The sequence below is a fragment of the Acanthisitta chloris genome, unplaced genomic scaffold (assembly GCF_000695815.1).
Source record: "Acanthisitta chloris isolate BGI_N310 unplaced genomic scaffold, ASM69581v1 scaffold7096, whole genome shotgun sequence".
In the NCBI taxonomy this organism is placed as follows: domain Eukaryota; kingdom Metazoa; phylum Chordata; class Aves; order Passeriformes; family Acanthisittidae; genus Acanthisitta; species Acanthisitta chloris.
The window spans coordinates 66,931-79,304 of NW_008680091.1; the positions used below are offsets into that span (position 1 = coordinate 66,931).

A 12,374-nucleotide genomic window follows, 5' to 3' on the forward strand; every position below is an offset into this window, starting at 1 on the left:
TAGGTTGGGTTGGAAGAGACCTTAGCCATGTAACTAACATCTAATGCCCTGCAATGAGCAGACACCTTCAACTGGATCAGGTTGCTCAGAGCCTCATCCAACTTGACCCTGAATATTTCTAGGGAAAGGGCATCTACTATCTCTCTGGGCAACCTGTTCCAGTGTTTCACCACCCTCCTCATAAAATATTTTTCTTAACTCTGGTCCAAATCAACCTTCTTTTAGTTTAAAACCATTACCCCCTTGTCCTACTGCAGTAGGCCCTGCAAAAACATTTGTACCCATCTTTCTTATAAGCCTTCTTTAAGAACAGAAAAGCTGCAATAAGGTCTCCATGGAAACCTCTCTTCTCCAGGCTGAACAACCTGAATTTAAGTATATATGGTAGAACAAAGAAGAAGAGAATAAGGAAAGAGGAACTTATACAATTCTAACTGATTCTCTGCCTGTCAGTGTACTGAATGTGTGAAAATTGCCAGCAAATATCTATTCTTAAAGGTGGCATGCTAACTCATTTAGGTTGCATTTTGAGGTACTGAATTAGTTAAAGTAGATGAAGCATCTTGAAGTCCCACGTGCCTTGCAAATTAATGTAGAGAGCAGGAGTTAAACTTCTCTCATATGTGTTTGTTGGGTTTTTTTACAGATTGAGGAATGTGTTGTATGTTCAGACAAAAAGGCAGCAGTGCTTTTCCAGCCTTGTGGTCATATGTGTGCCTGTGAGAGTAAGTAACTTGGCAGAAACTCTTTTTAAAGTAATTGTGAAGCAGAACATTTTAAATCAGATTGCTAAAAGTTCATTAGTAACTTGATTTCAGGTCCAGTTTACTTGATAATCTGGTGTGATACTCAAGTTTTGTCATTATTTGGAATGCTGGTAATGAAATAATTGAAGGACAAAGTGAGCACTTTGAAAAATTCAGAAAGCAAGCACTCTTCCATCTGAATTATTTAACCATGAGTAGGCTTGCTCAAATTACAGAAATCTACTGTATATGATTAAAATTTTTGCTTCCTCTTTATGCTTCCGATGTATTTATAAAAGTTTTTTCTGTTGTCCTTGACTTTTAATGGCTCAATAAAGTTTCAACTGGGCTTTTGCCCTCCTAATCTTCTCTCTACATGACTTCTCAGCATCCTTATAGTCTTCTAAACTTGCCTGACCCTTGTTCCAGAGATGGTGCAGTCTATTTTTTTTTTCCCCCGAGCTCCAGCCTATTTTCTGTCTTTAACCAAGCTGGTCCTTTTCCTTGGCGACTTGACTTCTACACATAACAATTATTTTTTAAAACACTCCCATCCTTCCTGAACTCCTTTACCCTTTAGGACTGACTCCCAAGGGACTTAATCAATTAATGTCTTAAACAAGTCAAAGTCTGCCTACTGGAATTCCAAGGTGGAAATTCTGCTGCTGGCACTCATTACATCACCCACTATTGAAAACTTTATCATTTCATGGTCACCGTGTCCAAGATGTCCACTGACCACCACATCCCCCACCAGTTCTTCTTTGTTTTCAAACACCAGGTCTAGCAGGGCACCTCCTCTTGTGAGGTCATTTACCTGTTGTGTTAGGAAGTTGTCTTCCACACATTCCAGGAACCTCCTAGATTAATTTCTCTCTGTGTTGTATTTCCAGCAGACATCTGGCAAGTTGAAGTCCATCATAAGTATGAGGGCCAGCGACTGTGAGACTTCTGCCAGCTGTTTGTAGAAAATCTCACTTGACTGCTTGTCTGGTTGGGTGGTGTGTAGACTCCCACTGTGACATCCGTCCTGTTGACTTTCCTCCTGATCTTAACCCATATGCTCTCAACTTTCTTTCACCACTGACAATTTGAGTACAGTCAAGGCACTCTCTAACAGACATTGCTACCCCACCACCCCTCTTGCTGTGCCTGTCTCTTCTAAAGAGCTTATAGCCATCTATTACTGCATTCCAGTCACAAGAGTCATCTCACCATGTTTCTGTGATAACAATTATACTGAACCATGACTTCGAGAACCCTGTTTGCTGCCCATACTGGTGTACATGCACTTCAGCTGGGCTACTGACTTTGTCCCTATCACAGGCATGCCACCCCCAGGTTCATCTTTAGTGAGCCTGGTCTTAGCCCCTTCCCCCTTCAATCCTAGTTTAAAGGTCTTTCTATCAGCCCTGCTAACTCCTGAGCCATAATCCTCTTCTCCCTCTGTGTCAGGTGTGTTCCATCTGACATACACAGGCCTGGTGCCATGTAAGCCACCCCATGGTCAAAGAACCCAAAGTTCCACATGTGACACCAGCCCTGTAGCCATGTGTTTATCAGTCTAGCCCTCCTATTCCTGTCAGTACTTTCCCCTAGTACTGAAGGAATTGAGGAGAATACAATCTGTGCCCCAAATCCTTTAACTAAATGCCCTAGTGCCCTGAAGTATCTTTTAACTGCTCTAGGACTTCTTTCTTCAGTATCATCTGCTCCCACCTGGAACACGTAACAGGGGATAGTAATCAGAGGGTGGCACCAAGTCAGGAAGCCTCCTGGTTACATCCCTTTCCTCAGCACCAGGGAGGAAGCAGATTTCCATTTGGGATGGCTTCAGTCTATATATTGGGCCCTCCATTCCCCTCAGCAGGGAATCCCCTATAACAATCACCTTTCTTTTCTATTTCTTGGAGCTAGTTGTAATTTGCCTCGGTTGTTTTGGTTTAGATGGCATCCTGGATGGTCTTTCATCAGGACCAATGTTATCCCAGTCATCTGTTTCCAGCACCTCCTATCTATTACAGATAGATAAACCTCACTGGAGACATTTGAATCTCCTGTGGTGCTCCCGACTCCATTCCCTGCTTGCTTGATTGGCTGCCAAGAGCTTTCAGTCTGGAAGGGGCTTGGGGCTGCTGCTTGGGGGTCCCTGAAATTGGGAACCCCTGTACAGCCTGATCCAAAATTCACCCCCTCAGACTTAGGTCAGTCACTGGTGCTGTCGCCACCCAGACCATAGTTACTCTGATCTGGCCTTTTCACTGTCTGCAGTTGAAAGATGAGAGAAGTTTTTTTGATTTGTTTCTCAGGAAAGAGGACAACAAAAAGACTGTTGTGGTGAAGGATCTCAGCAGTGCAATACGAATTACCAAGTATTAAGCTGTAACAAGGACAGCAAAAGATTTAACATATGTAGATGATTTCATACCAGGTGTTTTTTTTTCCTGGATGTGTTGTTCAAGCGGGATGAGACCCACTCTAATTCATAGTAAACTTGAAGCATTTATGAGACATAATATGAGCCTTTTGTGAAGAATTGCAAACTCCTCTCTAGGATTATATTAAAGATAGAGGTTTAATCTTTTAAGGGTAAAGAGCCACACTTCTTTGCCCCTGCAGCATTAGGACAGTTAGTAAGATCCTTTGTTATAAAGGAAAGAGCAGATAGTCAAGACATTCTTGGAAATTGTAGTCCCAAATATGTGTGATATTGCTTCTTCTTTAATTCTTGTGGAATAGATGTCCATTTGGAAAAAGAGCAACCTGCTCACTTGCAATACCATAAAAGGAGATAAAAAAGAGTAGATTTACTTTGAATCCCAAAAGGTGTGATTTGCAGAAAATGATGTGAAGATGAACTCAAGTAATTATTTGTATTATAAGCATTTGTTAAGTCGTTGCGGTGTAGTTTCTGTAAAAAACAAGCTCATGGATAGATAAGAAGAAAAATGAAGTAGCAGGATTCAGAGTTGATTAATTTCTCTGTCCTTTCAGATTGTGCAAGCTTGATGAAGAAGTGTGTACAGTGTCGGGCAGTGGTTGAGCGCAGAGTGCCTTTCATAATGTGCTGCGGAGGGAAAGGTACAGAAGATACCACTGATGATATTTGTGAGTGGCTCCAAAACCCATATACTCTTCACATTCTTCCAACAACTTCTTATACTCATTCTTTTAAATGGCAAAAATCTCTTCTCTCCTTTCTAAAGAAAAGTTTAATAAAAGCAGTGTTAACCCAAGTATCCATTTGCTGTTTGCACTACTTCCTACATCAGTAGCAGCAGATGTGGTAACACCACCAGTCACTACACTGGAGAATTGCTTCCAGCAGTCAGAGTAGAAGCCAAAATGTGTCACAACTTGGCCACTTACGGATGTCCTATGAAGCAAAAGCTGAAGATTGTCTGTAATTGTGCAAATGAGCAAATAAATGGTTTTTTGCTTCTGGAACTCTGATGAAGGAATGGTAAATAGTTTGCATCTAGGTACAAACAGCTTCCTAACAGAATGCTCAGTTTTACATCTCCTGCTTTGACTAATTTTTAAACTTCCTATGAATTCTTAGAGTAATCTCTAGGAATTATTTATATTTGCTCTGTGTGTGTACATGTGGTGTGCAGTATTTCAGATGAGTTTGTGGGAACTGAAATATTAGTTCATTCTTATCATGATGCTCCTAAATAGATAAATCTAAGAATAATCATTAAAATCAGGTTTTCAATACTCATAATTTTCCACTCACAGTGGAAACACTTCACAATTTTATGTTTCTTATAGTAACATTGCTTCCCAGGTCAGTCAAATATAGGAGTATTAATCTGAGATTGTTCAGATTTTGAAAAGACTACTTGCAGGATGCTTGTGCAGTTTTCAACACCAAATAGAATCATCTGTGTGGATAACAAATCTTTTCAGTATGAAAGGATTTGGCTTTAAGATGTGCAAAAATAACTTCCTTCAGGGAATTCACTGGCAAATAAGAGCTCTGAGAAGTTTAAGGGACTACAACCATCATTATTGAGGAAATATTTGTCAAAGTAGTGTTGCCACTAAACTCAGAGAAGTTCTTAATGAATTGAGCTGCAGTGATGATGTAGCAAATTTAATTAGATTATTCAAGATGTTTGACTAACATTATGTCAGATAGTTGAAAAATTGTAGTTAGGACACTGGAAATAATTATTCCTGTTTCAATAGATTGCTGCTTCACCACATATCTTTATTTTCTTTACATTACAGCAAGTGGAAACATTCCAGTTTTGCAGAAAGACAAAGACAACACTAATGTCAATGCAGATGTACAGAAGCTGCAGCAACAGTTACAAGACATCAAGGAACAGGTAAAAGTGCTGGATAAAAATTTTTATGTACCATTAAATGAATAGAAAAAGCCAATGCATCTTCTGTTACTGAAAGCAAAATGACTTATTGAAGTGCATCAGCTCTTATATTTTAGTTAAGTGACCAATCTTTGTGTGTGAGAGATGTCTTGTATTTCCTCTATGCTTTAAAAAAGAAATCAAGTGGTCATGTTTGTGCATCTATTAGAGCACCTGTCTGACTAGAAAAGGGTGCTCTGCCTAGTCAGTATATTCTCTGCCTGTTCAGCTGACCTGAGCATATAAGTACACCAGAAGCTGTTTTCACAGAACAGTGATAGAAGTAGATATTCTTCATTATTCTCTATCTACCTCAATCTGTACTTGTGTGTTCATGAACTGCCTTTGAACAATGCCTGGCAGCTGTCATATGAAGGATATAGTTCACACACTCTTCAAAACAGTGTGTGGTTGCAGAGTTAAAACTTTGAAAGTACTGGACTGTAATTCAAATATTTGGAATATAAAAGGTAAGGTTTGTCTTCTGTAATTATGTATAGTGTTTGCAGGAGGAAATTTATACAGATTAACTATAGATTGTATTGGTTATTCATTGGTTAAGTTACATGCAGTTCTGAAATGTAATGAAAACCAAAGAATAACGTTTCAGTTCACTGAGAGTTACCTGTTTAACTTTGTTACATCTGGAAGTCTTGTTCCTTTAGAAGTGCTTAAATAGTTGTCTACGTGGAGAACTTTGCTGTATTAACTTAATAAATTGTTTCCTTGCTCTTTGCATCTGAAGAAAAACTCCATTTTGAGATTATTTTTTTTTCAGCAGTAAAGGTTATCTGATTATTATATGAACTTATATTAGAACCCTAATAATGTGATTTTTTTTTTTACTTTCCTGTGTATAACACATTGGAAGAAACATTTCATGAATACAGGAAACAGAGGTGTTCTTACTGTAGTACTTGCCTTTTCCTCTTGTAGGCTTACAGCAGTCAGCAATACTTCAGTGATGGCAGCATCACATCTAGTCCTGGTAGTTGTTGCTTTCAGCTGTTGAAAGCTAAGACTAAGGTGTTTAGATCACCAATTTTAGGGCCCATATCTCTAAGTGCCTTAAATTTGGGAGCTGATAATGCTGTTCTAACTTCAGTGGAATGTTTGTGAAGAGCTGCTCCTGTCATATGGTGACTGAGCCAGCACCACAGTAATAGAAATTTAAAACAGATTCCATGGTGGGTTTGTCTGTAAAAGAACATGCAGATTGAAAATTGTCATTTGAAAATGCATTTCTGTCTTGAGAGTAACATCTGGAGTTTCTGGTTATCTCTGACGTCTTATATCTGCTGTTTAGCTTCTGCTTCACTTTTTAGCATTGAATGGAAAGAATAAGGTTACTGCTTTGGCATTTGAAATGATATATGCAAAAGATGCAGATGAATGCTTAAATGCAAGTAATCTGTTTTCTTGAGATGTATTTGTTTGTTTTCTGGTTGCTTCAGGAGCTCATAAAAGATTAGAGTTCTGTTTGGGTATGCTGATACTCATGTATAGGCAAATTAAAGAAAAACTACTTTATATTACAGTTTTTCTTCTTGATCAGATGTGATCTCAGGGTTTTTTTCAGTTTTACTTTGGTGCTCTTTCGTTCTCTACAATTTTGTCCTATCTTTGGGATTTGCTAGCCAGAAGCCAGAATTGCTCAATGCCTCTGACTAGAAAGAGGTGGTTCTTGTCATTCTTGTGTGCATCTTGGCTCGAGATTGTTTTCCTTAGTGTCTTTTCTGCTTAGTCTTGTGACAAGGCAAGTTGTATATCATACTTGTGAGTAGCAAGTTTGACTTGATTAAAATTAATCATCTCACCTTTTAAATTTTTGCTTGAATTGATGCACAGCATTCCACTAGAATTGCATATTCTTTTGGTTTGTGCTGTAACAGTTCAATCTTCATGTTAAATTGATATTTTTCTACTTAATTTGTTCTTTTTCAGCAGGTATAATCCTTTGTTTCAACTCACACCTTCAATGATAATCTAATATGTTAGTGCAGCAAGCTTTTAAAACCATTTCTGGTGCCAAGCAGAAGTGATGCTGATGTCAACAGAATCTCCCACATCTGATGACCACACCATTCTTCAGGGATTCCCTGAATGTGAACCCTTTTGACTGTAATTGCAATACCTTCACTCCATTTCATATATAATCATCATCATCTGTCTAATACCTTGAGTATGTTCCTTCACCATACTTACATCACTTTCTTCCTCCATAAAAATAAATTTATTTTGTCACTATGCACCTGTATATTGTTGGAAAATCTGGTATTAGTAATGAGGGATGGATACTTCAGTTTAAAACACTTTGCTAGTGGTAAAAAATTATTTGAATTGCAAACACAGTTAAGGTGCAGGGAGCACTTTTTCAAAGCACTTATCCAAAGAAGTAGTTCTCTTATAAAAAGGCATTATATTCTATAGTATTTGTTTTCCTTAAAAGATGGTGTGCGTCAGGCAGGTAAAAACTATAGAGTGTGGTTCCATGCAGAGGATGTTCTAACAAACTGAGAGTACAAGGAAACAGATGCTGCTTACTTGCTGCTCTCTGCTCAGATTGAGTAGAGAGCATACAGTGAACTTTTGGGCTTGTATCCCACTGGGAGACTCCTGAACTAATCAAGAAAACACTTGTCAGAATAGAATTGTATGGCAAACAGGGAGCTTGGTTGTTCGTACCAGGTGAGTCTCCTACTGTGTGAAGTAACTTAATGTTAAGATAGCATCATGTTAAGAAGTTGAACACCTCATGTATGTTATATACTCTCCTTTTATAGTAAGGAGAAGAAATTTGGCAGTCTACTAATGCTGCATGCAATTGCAGAAAATGTCTATAAAATGAAAGCATTAGGATTTCTGTGCTTCACTGAATGAAACAGTTAAAAGTCATGGTGTTTGAACAGATTGTATTGCTTTATTATTCATGAGTCCCTTGATGGATGCTTTAATTTTTAAATGATGGTGTGGCATTTCAAGAGAAACAGACCCTTTTAACTGCAGTAATTCTGACATTGTATTTAGGCACAAAGGCAAATAATTCACTAGAACATAAAATAAAGGCTACAATTTGGTTTTTTCCAAAGATAAGATTAGTGTTTTCTTTGTCAAAGGGCATCATGCCAATATGTCACGTTACGATACTTGTCACAGGACAGCTGTATGTTCATTGCATTGGAAATAGCTGGTTTATTGATATTTGAAGAGTGTATGTTACTGAAAGAAGAATACACTTACTGTCCAATTGGGATATGAAGGCAGTGACTGAGTGTTAATGGAAAAATGAGCAGGACTGACTGACAGACAGTTGGTCTTTTGCACATTTTATTTTGAGAGTGTATGTAGTACTGTGGAAATTCTGACAAAGCTGGAGCACACCCTCCTACATAAATTCAAACATAAATTGACATAAGGTTTTATCTGGAAGTTTTATATTCCTGCTAGCTCATTATACTGGTATCCTGTAGATTAAAATAGACATATGGCTAGATTCTATACCAATTTAAACACTGTATAAGCAGAATGGTAGTCAATTTTTTTTGGTGTTCAACTAAGCTATCTACCCTGGGAAGTAATACTTACTGATTCCACGCAGTGTGCTTGTAAGGCTATACTGAACACGATTCCTGCTATGGATTCTCTCTCTCCCAGGAAATGAACAAATTGAAGTAAACCCCCAGTGACGAGTATGGAAACAAGTCACAGGTGCAAGATGGTGATAAAATGAATTTGTATCTTAAATGAGAGCCCTGTCAATGCTTCATATTATATATGAGATCAACATTTATAATTGTTAGATGTGTGTAGTGTGTCTTAGATCTGAGGTCATCTTAGATTTGATTTGATGGACTATATAGAGTGGTCTTAACAATTATCATCTGTTGTAACATCTGTTCATTTACTAACCTTTGATAAACTGTTATAAATGAAATCCTAATATGGCTGCAGTATGTTTATGGTGAAGGAACATGCCTTACCAAAACTTCGATTTCTACATATGGCAAAAGGTGAAAGATATTGTTCCTTAGTGGCTTGGTACAAAATGCATTTTGCTGTTGAAGAACTTTAAGAAATCTTTTTTTGGGCATTGGCTGCCACTTTAATGTTCAGCAGTTAACACTGATTTTAAAAGTTTGCTGTGCTACTGTTACAACTGAAGGTCACAGATTTATTAAACTGATTTTCATTTGAAACTTGAGGTGTTGTTTTGGTTAAAAATCTAGATAACTTCCGTGAACAAAAACTGGAATTACCAGTATTGAATCTTTATGTATCATATTGATTATCCAGTGTTTTTGTTGCTTCTGCATGTGTTCAGTGCTTAGTCTCTAAAGGTAAGTATATGAATGGCTAGAGAGCCTGAGAAGACATTTGTAAGTCATTAGCCAATCATTGCATACATAAACCTGTTTGTGTTTGTCCCCTGGAAGATTACATGACATCAAGGAGAAAGTTTCTGAAGAGTGTCTTAATGTTGGAAACTTGGATAATGATATGGAAAATGTGATGTCAGCCTACTGCTGGATTTTCTTACCTAAAGGGGTCGTATTTGGAAAAAAACCTACATAATTGGGTTTGTGTCATGATGGTGTAGGAAAAGCCCACATATTTTAAGTCAATGTGAAGTTAAAATGAGATTTTAAAAAACCCAACAATTTAGGTTAGTATCTGGGTTATTCTCTGCTGGCAGTTGTCTGCTGTGCTTAAGATGAAGTATTTTTGTTCAGTTTGAACAATTCATATGTCGCATATTCAATACTGTATAACTACTGCCATTGACTATGTAACCTGTCCAAATCTTTTACAGACTATGTGTCCTGTCTGTTTGGACCGCCTGAAGAACATGATCTTTCTCTGTGGCCATGGAACATGTCAGCTCTGTGGAGACCGAATGAGTGAATGCCCTATATGCCGCAAGGCGATTGAACGAAGGATCCTGTTGTATTAAATAGTGCAGCCAGTGTCTGTCAGTAGGTTGTGAAATAGTAAGGACATTCTCATGATTTAAGTCTCTGTTAAGTTTGAAAGGCAGTAAAGGGTTCTAATGGAAACATTTCTAATACTGTAGCACAGGTTCATTACATGATAATTATTTAAAGACTGTGAACACACCAAATAAAAGAACAGTATTTGAACAGTCAGCTTTTAGCTTTACTCTGAAACATCTAAGCCTGAAGCTAATTTAAAGAGTCTTTTTTTTCATTTTCTTTCTGTCTTCTTCTTCCCCTAAAGTTTAAAGGGACAATCTTATTTTGGTTTCGTTCATGTGTTTTAATGTATGTACCAGATGTCAAGTGATGTAAGGGAACTTTTTTTTTTTATATTGTCAGTAACTATCAAATATGCATAGGATTTGTTTTTTGCTTTATGCTTTTCTGGAGAATGTTAATGTTTCCTGTGACCATTCACAATAATTGCTGTCTTGAAATGGACAATAATGAAATATCAATACAAAGTATATACACAGTAGTAAATATACACTATTCCCATAAGATCAGGCCTCAAAATACAATGTTAAGGTAGTTCTAACTTTATCATGCCCTTTGTTGCTGAGGATGTGTTGGGAAGGAAACAGTGAAAAGAAAAATATAGTTTAGAAACATTATGTTCCCAAAACTGCACTTTAGGCTAACAGGTTCAAGCTAACTAGCTTAAATAGTGAACTTCTTAATTCTGCAAGTCACATGACTTTGTATGGAATTGCTTTTAACTTGACTGAAAAGGAAAACATTTGAGCAGTGGGTCAGTTACCTGTTTCAGATGAGTGAATTTGATCAGTTGTAGAGGGACATATATATGGGGAGCCATTTAAAAATTCTGGGCCTATGAATAAGGAGAATATAGAGGGTTTGCAGGATTTCCTCTTTAAGTGACTTTTACTGTCTCCAGGCAAACAGTGTCAACAGCAGAAGAGAAGATTTAATATTGCTTATTCATCCAAGTTGGGTGTGAACACCAGAACTTATCTGTGAGCATTACTGGGTAATACTGCAGTGAAGGTATTGCTGACAGAGCAGTGAGTTTTGTGAGCCTTCCCTTGGTGAGTTGAATTCACCTGAAGGAGGTAGTGGTTGCCAATGTGACAAAGAGCTGTTCCCGACCCCAGAAATGCTACTGTCACAAACTGCAGGCTATTAACATTTGGATCACAAATACATCCTTTCATCATTTTTGATGGTAGAAAATAGGCTGGTTTAAGCATCTCTTAGAGCTAAAAGAGATGTGTGCTTACTCCCAAGTGATTCGGCAGGTTTTGGAGTGCATAGTTCATGCAATCCTTTGCCATTTTGCAGACTTCATTTGGGTGTGCTCTTGCAGAACAATTCAGAAATCCATGCTGGAGTCACTTAGGTGCCTTACTTGCAGCTAAGATGAATTTATCATTTAATTCTCATTGCATTTGTCTAAAATGCGGAAAAAGGGATAGTTGGGGGAAAGATCCAAGTAAGGATAAAGGCAAAAAATTGTGGTGTCTTCAAATAAATCAGTCTGTCTTTTGAAGCTTATGTTGATATGCCTGAATTGTACAAATGTGGGCAAAAATCTCAGAAGAATGTTACTAATAAACTTAGATAGACAAACATTTAAGCAATAAGATTTAGACATGGAATAGAATTTTCCAGGAATCAGCTAAAGTGATATATTGGAAAAATGTATGTAGAGTGACTATCAACATCACAAAGTGACATTAAGTGTAATACACAGCCTTTCAGTAATCATCTTTAATTCTGATCCAGCATTGCAAATCTTCCTTATTCTTTTCCATGTGGTTTTTCTCATTGGATGCAATTGCAGCCAGGAGTCAACATGGTAGTCTGTTTTACTTTGTATCCTAGTACTCATCTGTTGTCAGATAATCTGTGTATCTCTATTCTTGGCCAAATGATATAGGCCTCACTTTTTTTGTTTCTTGGTTTCCTATTCTAAGGCGTCAGCATTTCAAGGGGGCCATTAGAAACTGTTGTCAGCACAAAGGCAACATGGATTTCTTCTTGATAATGCAGCTCAAAACTGAAACCTCAGTATAGCAGTTAGCATTTTCCTAATTCTTCTTCGCTGGAACAAGCCAATACTTGAAGGTATTCCAACTTATTATCAATTGAATAGTTCAGCAGAGTAAGAAGTGATCTAAAGCATCCTGGGTAGCAAACTGGAGTTGAGTGCTAAATATTCCTTGTCTGTAGGAGGCACATACTCTAGCATAGATAGGTAAGTGGTCTGTGAGGGTTGTGCTTTTCAACAGAGGATC

The 12,374-nt window shown here is 37.7% G+C and overlaps 1 protein-coding gene across 1 annotated transcript in view; it reads left to right on the forward strand.

Moving 5' to 3' along the window:
* The window catches only part of MIB1 (mindbomb E3 ubiquitin protein ligase 1), a gene marked incomplete at its 5' end in the record, with an annotated part of 68,667 nt that extends 58,296 nt beyond the window's left edge, over positions 1-10,371 (forward strand). Inside the window, 4 exons of the mRNA XM_009077596.1 lie at positions 647-725; positions 3,741-3,854; positions 4,983-5,083; positions 9,933-10,371. Coding sequence (XP_009075844.1) covers positions 647-725; positions 3,741-3,854; positions 4,983-5,083; positions 9,933-10,073 — 435 coding nt within the window. The remainder of the gene's footprint in view (positions 1-646; positions 726-3,740; positions 3,855-4,982; positions 5,084-9,932) is intronic.
* Between the last annotated feature and the right edge of the window lie 2,003 nt (positions 10,372-12,374).